This window comes from Mya arenaria, chromosome 10, assembly GCF_026914265.1.
Source record: "Mya arenaria isolate MELC-2E11 chromosome 10, ASM2691426v1".
NCBI lineage: Eukaryota > Metazoa > Mollusca > Bivalvia > Myida > Myidae > Mya > Mya arenaria.
The window spans coordinates 50,641,468-50,658,450 of NC_069131.1; the positions used below are offsets into that span (position 1 = coordinate 50,641,468).

Sequence of the window (16,983 nt, forward strand, 5' to 3'; positions counted from 1 at the left end):
AAACTATTACAAAATGTGACATAATCTTACAGCACGAATCTGAGCTAAATAATGTATTGGTGAGCATTGATTTAAGTGAATGAAGTGAAAATCGGGCAATGCTAAAGTGCCGCATGCTTGTACATGTTTAGACCCTAAATAAAATGAAAATTTACATCGGTGTTGAGTGTTGAACTATTAAGGCTATGGTCAGCGTCCAAATACCATTGTTAAGGCAATGGGTTCAACACAACTTCCAGACATAACCTCTGGTTAGACACTCAGTTGAAGTCAATAAATAAGATAAGTTCTTTAAGGCAGAAATCTGCTTTAGACCTAGCTGTATCTCTCAACCGAAAAACTTAGATTATGTCTAGTTATTTATTCTCTTTGTCTGGAAGAGTATGTCTTCTTTAGGTAAAATTTAATCGTCCTCTTGATATGCTAAGCTTTTTCTTCTGTTGAATTTTGTCCTCTACTTCTGGTTAAATTAATCGAATGTAAGTTTGTAATTTTACCTTTTTCATTATGATTTATTGCAATGTTTATGCTAGGACTGAACACTGCTTAAAACATGACACGATTTGTGTTTCTTCAAGCTATATCGTTCCAAAACAATTAACACTATAGTTTGGTTCAAAATATTACTGGGACCTGCTTGTTAGCTATACACTTAAACCTTAAACATTTTGTAGAGGCACAAGGCCAATGACAATACACAAGGAACGAGAAACACACAACATGTAAAGCAGAAGGACAGACATCACATGCATTAACACAGCTTTGTCAAATAATGTTGGGGCTGTAGCCTAAGAACGGTCATTTTACATGTGAAAATTAGTACGTTAACGATTTGAATTACATAGCAGTTTGTTGAAAAATATGTAGCTCATCGGCAGCGCGAGCGGTAGTTTTTGTCTTTCCGAAAAGGTTCAATTTGGTTTAAGTCGGTAAACAATTTATTTGGAATTTAGCACACTGCTGTGACACCAGCGAATGTATAGGGGATGCATAGCTTATAGACATAAACACACACAAACACACACTCAAACCCACACACACACACGCCCACGCGCACGCACACACACACGCGCACACGCACGTGTGTGCGTTTGCGCTTATATCCTTTGGAGGTTAATCATATGAGTACACAGCAACCTTCCGAGGCACAATTTACTTCCGAGGTTAATTGTCCCGTTACCTCGGAAGTTTAAACCTCTGAACAGCGTTATAATGTTCACCAGACTCTCCTGGTTAAATATGAAGATTACCTCTAAATAACGTTGTATAGTGTGTCGTGTGTTTGAGTGTGCTTGCACACATTGACATACGAAAACAGGGCGTGGAAAAAGTTTAAAGTCGGGCATGCGCTTGGCTCTCCGTTTCGCTGCGCATGCCTAGTCCGCCCCCGCGGGCACCTGTTAAATTCGCGCATTGGGCATGCGCACTACCATCGACACCTCACGTGGTGTGGGAACAACATGGCGGCTTGCCGAGGTAAGTTGTGTATTATCGATTCTAATGATGGCGGACAGTTTTTCTGCTGTAGGATTTTTGCAAATTGGTTGGATTTTGAAGGGTGTACGTATCAATTCTATTGTAATACCTTTTTATGGAAATTAATGGATGTCGGAGAACACTTCAACATCGTTCTGTACCATTGTTTTAAGACTGTTTCGTACCACAGCACATGGCATTAGTCATTTTAGAATGACTACACATGGCACATACCTGTACTGTATAATGATATATCATATACTGGGTGAGTACCTAAATCGGAACACTTTCGGCAATAGTTGTGAAATATTTTTAGTTAGACTTGCACTACAAGTTCGTGTACAACTACAAGTACAAAAACTTTCATCAGCATACTAGGATTCAAGACCAATTGAATTGGTTGATATAAATGGCATTTTTCAAGATACTACCAATCTGCATGAAAAGTGCTTTATTAACCGCACAATCAAGGACTGCCATTTTCGTCCTAGGAGTACCTAAATATGGAACAGTTTTAATTTGTTATTCATTTTCATTTATTCTTTTAAAATTATTGCTCATTATTTTGTTTAAGTAAATTAATAATTTATGTTATTTACAGCTTGTCTTTTTTTGTCATTTTTGTCAGTAAAATTTGATGATTTTAGTAAAATACAGGCTGTACCAGTATGCTGTGATTATGGCAAGCATGAAGTCTTTCCCCCGCATGCCATGTATTGACATTTGAACATGAAAAACTTTAAATGATCGCAGTTTTTGAAATACTGACCGGATAAATGTGTCCTTTGGAACATGTATCTGAAGCAAGCGTCTTTATTGATTAAAATCGTAAATAACCTGATCCCGATCGGAAAAACACTTTTATAATGGGTGTTCCATATTTAGGTACTGTTCCGATTTAGGTACTCGCCCAGTATATACACTTTATAGTAAGGTTTTTAACGGTGTTTAGTACGTGCTTATGTGGTGGTTAAAGGAGATAATAGTGTGTGAAAACTGGCTCTCTCAATATCGAAAACATGCAACAGATGCGAGGTGCCTGATCATGCAGTTAGAACTCAAGAACTGACATTTTGTGGTTTACCAGTATGCAAGAATTAGCAGTCGTGAAAATTATACTTTTGAATTCTTATAGTTTTGCTTGGCATCAAATTTTTTAACAAGCACTGCTATTTAAAATTCAGAATTTGAGCAAGCCCGAAAGACATTTTACCAGTGCAGGGCTTCAGGGCTTGTGCTTATATTGACCACTATAATTATACATTGACAGATATATTTTACGATTTTTGATATGGCAAATCATTCACGCACAAGTTATTTTGTATCGAATGTAGGTAGTTATTCCGATTGCATCTATAAAATATCTTAAAAACAAGAAATATTACCAGATAATGTTACTTAAATAATAGTTCCGTACACAAAAAAAACAAATATCCAACAAATTATTATGAGTTTGATGCATGTTTCTTCATTTCATACTGTCAAAACATAACAATATACAATACATGAATGACACCTGCAAGGCTGCGGTTCACAGTTTAACAACAATTGGAACACTTCAGCCATGGCCGAGTTGTAACGATTGTATATAAGAGGTCTTTCTCGAAGCTTGCCGAAGATGGTCAAGTTTTAAGCTTGGTACAATTGTTGTCTGTGTCGGTCAAGTTTCGTTTTGTTGGAAAGGTAAATCCTTTGTTTTAATGCATCTAATGCTTGTTTTGTGCAAAATATCTTTGCACTTGCACAGTAAAATATGAATATAAACCTTTATTATCTATTTCAAACCTAAAATGCTTCTCTAAATACAATTCAAAACCCCCCTGTTTTTGCACAAACCCGTATACAAGTTATGGATCGGAAGAATCCCATATAACATGTCTACTATTTTAGACTAGGCAAGAATCTGCATGTGCAGCCACAATCGATGCAGTATGATTTGTATATATATACATTGACAACACAAACATCAACAGAAAAATGCCCCAGATTTGAGTAAAACAAAAATTAATATCAATTTATTTCCTAAATCATGGTCTTAAATGTGCGGCAACATGTGCATGTTGTTTAAGTCAGAAGTCAATTTTACAGTCATTGTTGGAGTACGATTTATTAAAGTTCTATTGCATAACTGATCTGATTAAATTTATTGCTTTTCCTTTTAAAAAGGATGAATTCAGGTGTGAAATATAGAATATAAGTATATTATTATATTATTGCATAATACTAATACAGTTAAATGGAAACTATAAGCTTTCACCGATCTTTATCGTAATGTGAAAGAAAAAGTAAGATGTTAAAAGGCTGCCAAACCATGTTTTCAAATTTGTCTTTCTGTTAATCTTTGAAATTTAAATGGCTGTAACACAATTGTTTATTTTAAAAAAAAAACGATCCTATTATTGATTGTAAAAAGACCCATCCATTTCAGAAGATGTCGAAATATCGGAAGAATGAGAGCATGTGTTTCTTTTTCATATTTTCCACAGCAGTGGTCGAAATTAGCACAAGCCCGCAAGCCCTGCACTGGTAAAATGTCTTCCAGGCTTGCTCAAATTCTGAATTTTATATAGCAGGGCTTGTTCAAAAACATGATTCCATGCAATAGTATAAGAATTCGGGCTTGTTCATCCGAAAGTCTAATTTCAATGACTGCCACAGTAATAGCAGATCGAGATAGGACTCAGTACACATCCATGTACTCCTCATTTCTTTTGGAACTTTCAGGCCTTATGATATATGGATTTTGTCCAAGTGGCCTTTGGTTAAAAATGCTATTTCACAGACTGACTTCAGAAAACCTTCATTAGTAACTTTTGCCCGTTTTTTTTTAAATGCATGCTGTTTTGACAACATCTAGTTAATATGTTTATGGGGAAAGTAGATTCACGAAATTATTTAGACTACATTGATTCATTATGACTTACTTATTTGATAAGATAAGCTTGGGTCTAATTATGTAAACACATTGTCTGCTCATAAAGCACCAATCACACAGGGCAGTATTGGGAGCTATGCTAAAAAGCCTAGATGAAACACTTTGATACACAGCATTGATTAAGCATGTCATTTGTGTAAACCCAGATGATCATGTCATTAACTGGCGCGAGAAGTAAGTGGATTGAATAGTGGCTGTTTACATCAGACTGTTGTTGATATGTTGTCATTGTTCCAGCCTCATTTTATTGCAATTGCAGATGTTTTTGGCCAGAATCAACGCCCTTGCAGAAAAAAAGCCAACCAAAACTACCTTCAGACAGACACGGCTGAAATTGAGCTGAATTTGTGCTATATGCAGTATATCGATCAATACATAGGTATGATTTTGTCGTGATACATTAGCAGCATATTTGTGGACTTAGTCAGGGAATTGAATTTAGAAAAAAATACTGCTCATCCCTTTGAGTTTGTTAGAAAAATGTATGTACTTAAAAACAACAACAATGTCTTCTGTGTCATAATCAAAGCATAAGGTTTGTAAAAACAAAAAATGTTTTGAGTAGGTCTGATATGCAGTCTGCACAAAATATCTTGCCGATGTTCTCATCATTTTCTGTATTGAAGTCTAATTCTAGGTGGAGTTTCGTCTCCCATTGAGTAACAGTTTCTTTGGACAGTTTGTTAATTTTGGCTGCTATGTCGGATTAGTTTGATCATCACCATCGGCCTTCGTAGATATTAAATATCAATGCATAAAAAACTTTAAAAATATTATTGCTTGTCATGATGATGGACTGTGCCTCAAAATTGATATAAGTCAAATACTGCCGTCTAGAATCTGAGCACGAAATAACAGTCTACAACGTGTGAGTTGTGTATACGTCATCATTTTGTGTGTTTACAAGAAATGGAAAGTAAACAAATTGAAAGTTGTTCTTTTTCAAGAGTTTTCACTCGCATTTTTATACCCCCGACAAACGAAGTTTGAAGGGGGTATATTGGAGTCACCCTGTGGTCGGTTTGTCGGTCGGTCCTTTGCAATTTACCTTGTCTGGAGTATAACTTAAAAACTACTTGATATATAAATATTGCCCTTTATTTGTTTTTTTTTTGCTGTCAGTTTTTTTGTCTTTGTTTTTTTTTTTTTGAGGTAAACTATACATTGCAAAAAGGAGACTCTAGACAAGTACACTTTTGATAGGCCAAAAAAGAACACTTTTTTAACATTCCATCTAGAAAAAGCAATATAAGTAAATGTGAATTTAAAATTTGGTGGCATGGCACAATATTTATCTCAGGTTTTACGATAAGTATCTCTTCTCCTTAAAGTCCCCCCACTTCTCCCTAATTTGACTGGTGGGAGAAGTGACTTCTCCCCAAAAATTCAGCCTTGTGAGAGCCCTGGTGATAACAACCCGAGATGGTAAAGAAAGTGTCTGAAGTGAAAATGAACAAGAAAGAAGAATTAAGAGCAATCGGTCGAGATATTACTACAATGTGTGCATGAACATGCATGTACTTTGATATCAATACAATGCATTGTTTTCCCATTTAAGAAAGCACCATGTTTTGGGCCCACCCTGCCCTTTTTAATTCCTGGCTAAAACACTATTTACTGGTTCCAGGTAATGGAGTGTTTGCTAGGCAAGAGCTCTTGAAGGGGCAGTTTATTCTCGAGTACAGAGGAGAACTATGTAAACAGCAGTCTGATGGTGATGAAATGTTCAAATACCATTTCAGACATAACAACAAGGAATACTGGTATGTATATATAGTTTTTGTGTAAGCTATAATTTTTGTAGTAATAAATTGCTATTTATTTTCTTTTATACACTACTTTTTTAGCTTGTCTTTTTGTCCATTGATAAATTCTGGATAGTGTGATGGCCTTGTGGTCGTACCAAAACTCTCTCTCAGATTACATGGTTACAGTTATGTTTTGTTTTGTAAAACTATGCATTGACATAATATCTTGTCGTGTCTGGGTGGTAATTTTGGGTTAAAATTCAGCGCTATTCCCAGTGCAAAAAACATACATTTTCCCCATGACTGGAAAATATGTGTGGTTTATATTAAGAAAACAATATTAAGCAATGTCGGGTGCATTCTCCAAACAAAAAAACATTATCAAAGTCAATAGTTTTCTTGGTTTCAATATTTTAAACTGAAGCATTGTTGTTCACAAAATAAAAAAAAATCTAATGACACCCAAAGTGGTGAAAAAAACACATAGGAACATTAAACACATAGGGACATTAAACACATAGGGACATTTGTCATAATACATTTCCTTTCTTTGTAGTAATGTTATGTTTCAATTGTTTTAATAGCATCGATGCCTCAAAAGACACGTGTCTGGCATGCATGGTCAACGACTTGGACCGATACACAAAGCCTAATTGCAAAATGGTTAACGTTGTTGATGACAGACATCAACCAAGACTCTGTCTGTATGCAACTGAAATGATCAGCAAAGACACTGAATTGAGGTACGATTATGGTGTTGCTGATGTACCTTGGAGAAAGCGAAAGGTAAATAAAATGTTTTAATTTTCTCTTCTTTTTAATTGAAGTCAAAATACTGAATGCATTGTACTCAAACTCTGTTGGATGTTAAATAAAGTCTGACGGGTATTGCTTCTCACTTGGGTAAAATTTGTATTATTGATTTCCCCTATTGATACCCCAATTTGGTGTGAGCTTTATGACGTCACAAATTTTAATAATAGACCATCATACAACCTCAACCTCTAGTTTCGTTAAGTGTTGAATTATTTCTTTCATTGCTTGTTTTTATGAATTATTCCCTTTAAAACCTATAAAAACTTACGGATATACTACTATTTTGTCTTGATTGAAATGTATGTTATAATTTATTACATAGCCTATGGTGTAGATACAGACATGACTTAATCAATAATTGAATTCCTTGTAAATGAGATTGTTTTATTAGCAAGGTGCACACAATCAAAGCTATTTCATTCAAATGGACTTAACTTGAATCCGGACAACTATCGGCAACTTTATGATAGTAAGTTGAATCATAATGTTGACATCAATGTCTCTGCATTTACAAACTTGTATACCATATTTTGCAGAAAAATGATGTCAAGCCTGTGGTTTTTGAACAATTCAGTAATATCGAGATGTTCCTTGTTAATTGTTTTTGTTATTTGCATGGTTTTTTTGAATATGCAAAAGTGAGAACTACATATTCAGTGTACATGAAAAGTCTTTTAGCGTTCAAAAATATTGATTATTAAAACAATTGGTACTTACTGTTTCTAAGAAGCCTGTACATGGGATTTAATGTTTAATAAAAAAAAATCATATTGCCTTAAAAAATTTAAAGCAAACAATTCTTTTTGTATTATTAAATACAGAGAGACAATTTTTTTCTGTCGTAGTTCGAATTTACACATGACATATGATATATAAAAGCCTGGCAATGTCATGTTCTCTGACTCATTTCATGTACACTGTATTTGCCTTACATTATTTTATTTTCCAACTTCATCTAAAAGTTATATGACTTAATTTTCCGCCCCACCATTTGAATATTCATAATTTTGTTCTCCATTTGAACAAGATTACGGAAAGCCCTGTCCTACTATTGCCGTAAAAATCCACAAAGTAATAAAAAAATCTCAATAGTTTTTTTACTTTTTCAGTCTGTGTCTTGTTTTTTTGTTTGTTAGAATTTTGTGTTTAAAAGTTGTTCATCAGAACGTTTGTGGGAATCTTAAAACTGTTGAAATGAATAGTTTTTTCTAGGGATGCAAACGAATGGCAAAATTGATATTCGAATATTCGGTAATTCTTTTGATCGAATATTCGATCACAGGCAAGATTGTCTAAAAACTTCTATATTGCATCGATCATTTGCGTTCCAAATAATGACTTCCGGTATGACATTTGCCGAATAATTTTATTGATGTCGGATTGTATGACGTCGTTTGTAATACGTGTAGTGGCTTTATTGTGCAATTTCAAAATAACTTTGCATATGTTATCTAGAATTATACTAGTATGTCATATTGTTTCATTACAATCATTGTGAATGATGGACATCAAATTTTATGCGCATTATATTCAGTGCGATTTTAGCTACATTGCTCAGTTTAATTGACATACAAAAGAAATATTTTGTGTTATTGCTGACATGACGAACCCTTAATTGGCATCGTTTAAAATAGGTTCCAATCCCCTTTCAACTTTATTTATTTCATTGCCGCTAATTGGCAGGGGACGGCACACGTAAAATTATTTGTTTATTTCGCCATGATGATGGGCCATGATGATTACGCGTAATCTTAAGGCCCTTAATTGACACTTGACGCGCCACTGTGTATTGTCTAGATGCTCGCGCCTCGATAATTGGTGACATGCATGGGTGTATTGACGAAACGAGGGTAAATTAGAGCGTTTTAATCTTTAAATATTAATGTTAAATAAATGTTCAAGATGGAACAAAATTTAGAAAAAAAGTAAAAAATAAACGAATATTCGAATACCGATTTTAATATTCGAATACCATTCTTTTGATCGAATATTCGAATATTCGTTTGCATCCCTTGTTTTTTCCATAATTAATTCATTATGTGATTGGCCTTTGTCAAGACCACACAATCATCTATACTGCAGTTCATCATTATGTAAAATTACCTCCAGCTCATTTATCCTAAGTGTGTTAGAATTGTACCTCAGAAGGTTTGTCATAATTTAAAATTGTAAAATGATTTTATGGCGCTTGATATACATGGTTGTGTGCTGAAGACAGATACTTTTATGATATCTCATAAATGATTATGAATCCCAATTGGGCTAATTAAAATCATCCGTGTGTCCTTTGTCCCTCCCAGTTGTGTATGGACTGTTATGAAGTCATCTATGGACTGATTTTAAAATACTTTTGCAAATGTGTTATGCATACAAAGACGTCATGTTGTGTGCAAGGCCAATGTCCTTACCTCCAAGGTCAAAATTACACTATATAACCCGGACTGTATCCTCTTCATGTATAGACAGTTCTCAAAGTAATTTGCTGTTTTGCATACAAAGATGACATTCCACTTGCAGGACCCGTGTCCCTACCTCAAAGGTCACACTTATGGTTTGATTTCTATGAAATGCTGCGTTTAATGACATAGAGTATATCTGTTCATGTCCGAACTGTATCTTTCACATGTATGGAAATTTTGAAATTATTTGGCACACATGTTTAGTATACTTTAGGCATATGTTACGTGCAAGGTTTGTGTTCTTACCTCCAGGGTCAAAGTCACACTTTGTGTTTGATCATTATAGATTGTTCAATATACATACCGTACATTGAGTATAGGTGGTCATATCCAGGCTGAAACCTTTTGATGTTTGGACAGATTTTAAAATAACTTTGCACATCTGTAAACCACATAAAGACAGCCTTTAAGACCTGTTTCCCTTTGTAAAAGATCCAGGTCACACTTGTCTATGTTTTATTACCTCACAAAGTATGCCAAAAGTTTTTAAATAATGGTGTGTTGCTGTGTGATAAATGACTGTATATAACTTTTTAAAATTATAAAATGACCTTGCAACTCCTGAAACCCTGTCTTTGAACATAAGACAAATACTTCTCATGGCATTGTGACATGGCAGATGTGCGCATGGTATAGAATTTTGATACATTTCAGATGCTGTTAAAGATGGTCATACAGCTGCAGATACTACAGAGGTCACAGAAACATCTGAAGATGCCCTCGGTGAATCAGCAGAAGTCTTCGAACATGCTTATCATGGTAAACTTGAGTGCTATTTAGTTCATACTAATTGATTTAAGCCTGATTGTGTAAAAGCTAACAGCTTATTTTAAACACACTCCAGTCGGTTTTCTTGGTCAAACTCACCAGTACTGAGTGTAAATATGAGAGGAAACTAGAACATTTTCCTCACTGGGGATCAAACCTAGCACCTCTTGGCTGCGAGGCGGACACTATAACTCTGAGCCATCCTTACATTAATTGTGTTTATGATCTGAAACAGGTACATACATGTTTCTGTTGCATCTAGACAAGCATCGACTTTAAAGTACCTCATGATGTATGCTAAAAGTTTGTAATGAATTGTGTGTGTGTTGGAGTCAAACCTCAGAAAGTTTGTTAAGCTTAATTCAGTAAAACTTATGCTTGTTCTCAATCAACAGATTTATTCAGTCTGGGTTATTTAATCACTCATTGGGTGTCACCTTGGGGGACATTGTTTCTCGGAATGACAAACACATGTTGATTTATACATCTAGATCTTGTATGTTCGTAATTTGGCGATGTAAGCATCTAGTTAGTTAATAATTGCTTGTGTTATTTTTGTACCTGAATACCAGTATATATGTGTGAAGCTTTTAGCTTTAATGAGTTTGTAACAGAATACAATCAACTCAACTGTGTGTTTCAGATGCTGTAGGGAACAGTGGGACAGTTGCCCCATCCACAGTTGCCCCATCCACAGTTGTCTCTGAACATGCTGAAGGGCCGCCTCAAGGTAAATTGAATACAAAAAACAAGTTTCTTTACATAGTTATTTCTCACTGGTGACCACAATCTGTTGATGTTAATTACTTAAGACTATTTTTCTGTGATGAGGTACCTCATAAAGTAGACATAATGCTTGTAAAGATGAACATGGAATGTGTGTGTGTGTGTGTGTGTGTGTGTTGCTTACAAATGTTAGATATCTTGTCATCTATTAAAATTAGGCTTATTATACTCTTTAACATGTATTTGGACAAAGTATGCGTAAAAATATTGGTGAAATGTGTGTGTTGAAATGAAGAACCTCTGTGTGAATTGGGTCATCTTGTGTCGGAAAACTTAATTGTTAGGTCACATAAGAAATAGCCTATTTATACCGTCTTAACCATTTTTTTTACCTTTCTTAAACATGGTGAGATTGCTTCCCTGTACAAATTCTTGGACAACTCTTATACTTGTTTAACATAATTGAATTGATCATCAGATTGGCAGATGTTTAAACCATACAGATGTAATTCAATCATACTTCATTTGAAAGTTTTCAAAAGACATATTTCTATGTTTTATTACCTCACAGAATATGCCAACAGCTTTAAACTAATGGTGTGTTACTGCTTGTCAAAATTGTAGCTCTGAGTGCTTGTATGGTAACTTAAAACTAAACTTACATCTCCTGAAACCTATGTTTGTGAACATAAGACAAATACTTTACTATCTCACAGCATTGTGACATGGCAGATGTGCGGGTGGTATAGAATTTTGATACATTTCAGATGCTGTTAAAGATGGTCATACAGCTGCAGATACTACAGAGGTCACAGAAACATCTGAAGATGCCCTCGGTGAATCAGCAGAAGTCTTGGAACATGCTTATCATGGTAAACTTGAGTGCTCATTAGTTTATACTACTTTATTTAAGCCTGATTGTGTAAAGCTAACAGCTTATTTTAAACACACTCCAGTCGGTTTCCTTAGTCAAATTCAGTACTAAGACAGTGTACATATGAGTGGAAACTAGAACATTTTCTGAGCGGGAATCAAACCTAGTGCTCACCTCTTGGTTGTGAGGAGGACACTCTACCTCTGAGCCATCCTGACATTAATTGAGCTTATGACTGAAACAGGTACATTCTTTTTTCTGTTGCACCTAGACCAGCACAGTCTTTAAAGTACCTCATGATGTATACTAAAAGTTTGTAATGAAATGTGTGTGTTGAAGTTAAACCTCAGAATGTTTTTTAAGCTTTATTTAGTAAAACTTATTCTTGTTCTTAAATTATTAGATTCATAGAGTCTGGGTTATTTTTTCACTTATTTGGTGTCACCTCAGGGACATTATTTCTCAGAACAACAAACAATTGTTGATTTATACATCCAGATATTGTATGTTTGTTATTTAGTGATCATACACTGATGTAAGCATCTAGTTAGTTTATAATTGCATGTGTTATTTTCATCCCCCCCCAGGTGGGCATATTAAATTGCACCGTCAGTCTGTCTGTCCGTCCGTCCGTCTCCGTAACTTTCCCTTGTATGGACAGATTTTAAAATAACTTGCCACATGTGTTCCACATACCAAGACGACGTGTGGCGTGCAAGACTCGTGTCCCTACCTCAAAGGTCAAGGTCACACTTAGTGTTTATTCACGATGGAGTGCTGCATATAAGGACATAGAGTATAGGTTGTCGTGTTCGGGCTGTAACTTTCTCTTGTATGGACAGATTTTAAAATAACTTGCCACATGTGTTCCACATACCAAGATGACGTGTCGCGTGCAAGACCCGTGTCCCTACCTCAAAGGTCAAGGTCACACTTAGTGTTTATTCACAATGGAGTGCTGCATATAAGGACATAGAGTATAGGTTGTCGTGTCAGGGCTGTTACTTTCCCTTGTATGGACAGATTTTAAAATCACTTGCTACATGTGTTCCACATACGAAGACGGCGTGTCGTGTGCAAGACCCGTGTCCCTACCTCTAAGGTGAAAGATACACAAGTGTTTATTCACAAGGGAATTCTGAATATAAGAACATAACAGTGTAGGTTGTCAAGTATGGGTGGTATTTTTTATGTTCAGAGGCAATTTAAAATAACTTGCCATATGTATTTGACACGTAAAGGCAAGATCAACTTTTCATGTACTGACCTTGTTCGTAGGTCAATGTCACATTCGGGGGCATTCGTCACATACTGTGACAGCTCTTGTTTATACCTGAATACCAGTATATTTTTGTGAAGTTTTAAGCTTTAATGAGTTTGTAACAGTTTACATTCAACTTAAATTTGTGTTTCAGATGCTGTAGAAATCAGAGGGATAGTTTACCATCCACAGTTGTCTCTGAACATGCTGAAGGGCCGCCTCAAGGTAAATTGAATACGAAACCAACTTTCTTTGAGTAATTATTTGTCGCTGGTGATCACAGTCTGTTGATGTTCATAACTTAAAGACTTTTTCTGTCAAAAGGTACCTCATAAAGTAGACACAATGCTTATTAAGATATACCTCGGAATGTGTGTGTTTGTTTGTGTGTGTGTGTGTTCCTTACAAAATGTTATAAATTTTAAAATACCATCAGTTATACTGCGGTTTGATTACCTCACAAAGTATGCTAAAAGCTTCTCAAGATTTGTGTATTGCTCACTTGTTGTGTGTTCAACTTGTACCTCAGAATGTTTGTATGTAACTTAAAATTTATTTTAGGACATCTGACATATGTTGGTGTACATACAATCCTATCAGTTTTAGCATGTCTGTTTTTCAAAGAAAATATCACCATGGTGCCTGGTCAGCGGGGGAGTGAAAAATCTTCAAATAAAGTCACAACTCTTTGGGCAATCATGGCCCTCTTGTTAAAATATTAGCATATTTTCTTGGTTGAAACATTGATAATCATTTCATAATGAACAAAGGGAATGAAAACCAGGCAATATCTGAAGAGAATGATGAAGTTGATTCTGTAAAAGTGAAATGACCATGGAGAAAAAATAATGGAATTCAAGATCGAGATTAAATGTATAAGGTAACCGGAAAGGTCTTGTTTCCTTCACCGGTCAAACCTGAATGTGTCTGTTTTAAAAGCTTGTCAGAAAGACATACATCATTACATGTATCCCTGATACAGAATGAACCCACAACTGTTTGAGTGAAATACCTGCACATAGACTAGATAATTAACCTTGCTCTCAAGGAATCTTGTTTTGTCATTTCATTTTATTGATTAAGGATGTGTTCAGTGCACATATTATGAATAATGTTAGTTTCTTTCATGTACTACTATAAACAATAAAAACATTGGTGACTGCTTCGCCAATGGAAAGGGCTACAACAGACACCTTTCCATGGAGTTGTGAAACACTTCTACATCAGCTATAGGTGACTTGTGCTAAACTTTACCTATCCGGTATATAAAACAATGTTATGTACCGTAAGCATACTTAGTAATCTTAAGCAATTGTTTGCAGGACATGTTTTTCTATTTTTGTACATGTTTTTTTGCAGCAATGTTCAAGATTTGACCCAGGAGCAGCTACAGTATTATGGTTGATCAGAGTGAGAGGCATCTGCGGAAAATATTTGGAGGATATATTCTCTGCGAGAGACATATTGCATTCAAGCAGGAAGGAAGAAGCAAAAGTAAGGCATTTATGAGCTCAAAACAATTTCAGGAATAAATGCACTGTACTTTTATGGGTAATGTATGAACTTTAGGCCACACCAAATATTTGTTTATTTGTTCGATTGTGACCAAGAAAAGTTGAAGCAAGGAGCGGGAGCAACAAAATTCATATTTCCCATTTCTTTCACAACCAGGAGTTGACAAAGCTGATTTTTTTTAATTGTATAATGCCGTAAATACATTCTTGAATTTTCCCTCCTAAGTACAAGTTAAAATAAAGAACAAACAACACAAAAAGTATGCACATTATTATTCCTTGTATTTTAATATCTTTTACACCTAAACACCAGTAGAGTTAAATAACTTTTTGCATTAAAACCTTATCTTTTGAATGAGGAAACCAGAATTCTTATACTTCTGCTTGGCAATACAATTTTAAACAAGCCCTGCTGTATAAAACCCAGGATCTAAGCCAGCCCGGAACGTATTTTACGAGTGCGGCGCTTGTGCTAATTTCAACCACAAGTGAACAATATGCTTGGTCCAAAATGGTCAGCAAACAGTACCATTAACCCTACAGAATTATCAGGAGCTCTGCACTTGTTATTTAACTTTTTATGGTATTCTGCATCATAATGTTGTTTGGAAATATGGTTTTCATTATTCAACAATATTTATATATAGAGAAGAGATTTCCAAAATTACTAGAAAACTGGCGCCAGTTTTTTAGAATGACTATTTAATGCTATTACAGTTCTGTTTGCCCATGACTTCAACCCAACCCTCTATAACACAGGTATATAATATAGACTGAACCGAGAATGTTGCAGTTTGAAACACTTTCAATGCATTTCAGATGCTGTTAAGACGATTATACAGTTGCAGAAACAACAGAGATCTCAGAACCATCTCAAGATGCTCTTGGTGCATCAACAGAAGATCAGAAGTGGACCATGCCTATCTTGGTAAACTGCAGGCTTAATTGAGCATTTTATCTGTAAATAGGTACATACTTTTTCCTGTTGCACCTAGACATGCATTGACTTTAGTACCTCATGATGTATGCTAAAAGTGTGTAATGAATTGTGTGTGTCGAAGTTTAACCGCAGATGTTTGTTCACCTTGATTTATTGTTGCCCAAAATGACAACACTTCTTGATTAATACATTTAGATCTAATAATTTTTGTAACATTTATAATTTATGTATCCAGTAAGTTAATAATTGCATGTGTTAATTTTGTACCTGAATACCAGTAAGCTTTCATAATATTGTAGCAGTTGACATTCAACTTAACTGTGTGTTTCAGATGCTACGGGGAACAATGGTACAGTTGCCCCATCCACTGTCATCTCTGAACATGCTGAAGGGCTGCCTGAAGGTAAATTCATGTTTGTATGTTGCTTGCAGATGTAGACGTATCTTGTTGTTGGTGTGTTGCTGTTTGTTAAAATTCTACCTCTGAATGCTTGTATACAACTTAAAGTTGTGTACATGAGGCAAATATTTTATATCTCACAAATGATGTTGCAATCATGAAATGTTATACATTTTTGCCGATTTTGTGATTTTTTAATCCACTTGTGGAATGGTGAGACCAACATTCACATGATCATTTAGAGTTCAAGCTCTAGTTCCAATTTCCTCAAACCAGTTTGCACATATCTTCGAACTCTTCTGTTGCTCATAACATTGGTAGTTATATATATGATTTAAAGTGTAACGATATTCCTGGCTTGGTGATTTATTCATGTTATTTAACCTTTATCTTTTGTCCAGCTTAAATCCTCTCTTGCATTTCAGCCAGGAACTTTCAGCGTTTAACAGAGGAGCAAGGCCAACTCCTAAGAAAATGTCGAAGTGTTCAACATTACTATGAGACGGGAACTGAAGATGATAGACTGTATTAATTCAATCAAAAGCCACAAGTGTTTGAATTCTCTGAAGTGGAATTAAATAAAAAAACACATTACACAGTTGGATAACGACAGATTGCACACTGAAACAATAATAAGTGTTCAAAGTGCTAGTACATCTTGTACATAGTGTCAAGGTGTCCAAGCATGTCTCTGTAAGCCAATGGTTCACTGCATATGAGGTTAATTTATATCTTACAGTGGATTGCAGCAAAAGGCCAGAGGAAAATATGTTTTGATACTCGTCCGTATTTTGAAGAAGAAAAATGGGGCTGAATGGCATGTTTATTTTTTTATTTGACGGGCGGGCTGGGATGAGAATCTAAAATATTTTTTCTCTGGCTTAAGGCTTTATTCTTAGTATGTATCTATTATTTCATCATGATGAAGTCATCGTTACTATTCTACATTGTTAAAAATTAGATTCAATCATTTTTAGATTTCCGGAGGTTTTGAAGAGCATATTTTTAACAGCCAATGGGATCATAAGCACATTTCGAGTGTTACATGACCCAGCCTTTTTATCAA

General features: G+C 35.2%; 1 protein-coding gene across 1 annotated transcript; it reads left to right on the forward strand.

Moving 5' to 3' along the window:
* The first annotated feature begins 1,460 nt into the window (after nt 1–1,460).
* On the forward strand, nt 1,461–15,678 carry LOC128204786 (uncharacterized). The gene is made up of 10 exons (XM_052906191.1): nt 1,461–1,476; nt 6,039–6,174; nt 6,744–6,945; nt 9,493–9,526; nt 10,089–10,193; nt 10,846–10,932; nt 11,696–11,800; nt 13,218–13,288; nt 14,423–14,557; nt 15,397–15,678. Exons 1-10 carry the CDS (start codon nt 1,461–1,463, stop codon nt 15,520–15,522), a joined length of 1,017 nt encoding a protein of 338 aa, XP_052762151.1. The 3' UTR covers nt 15,523–15,678.
* The last annotated feature ends 1,305 nt before the right edge of the window (nt 15,679–16,983 follow it).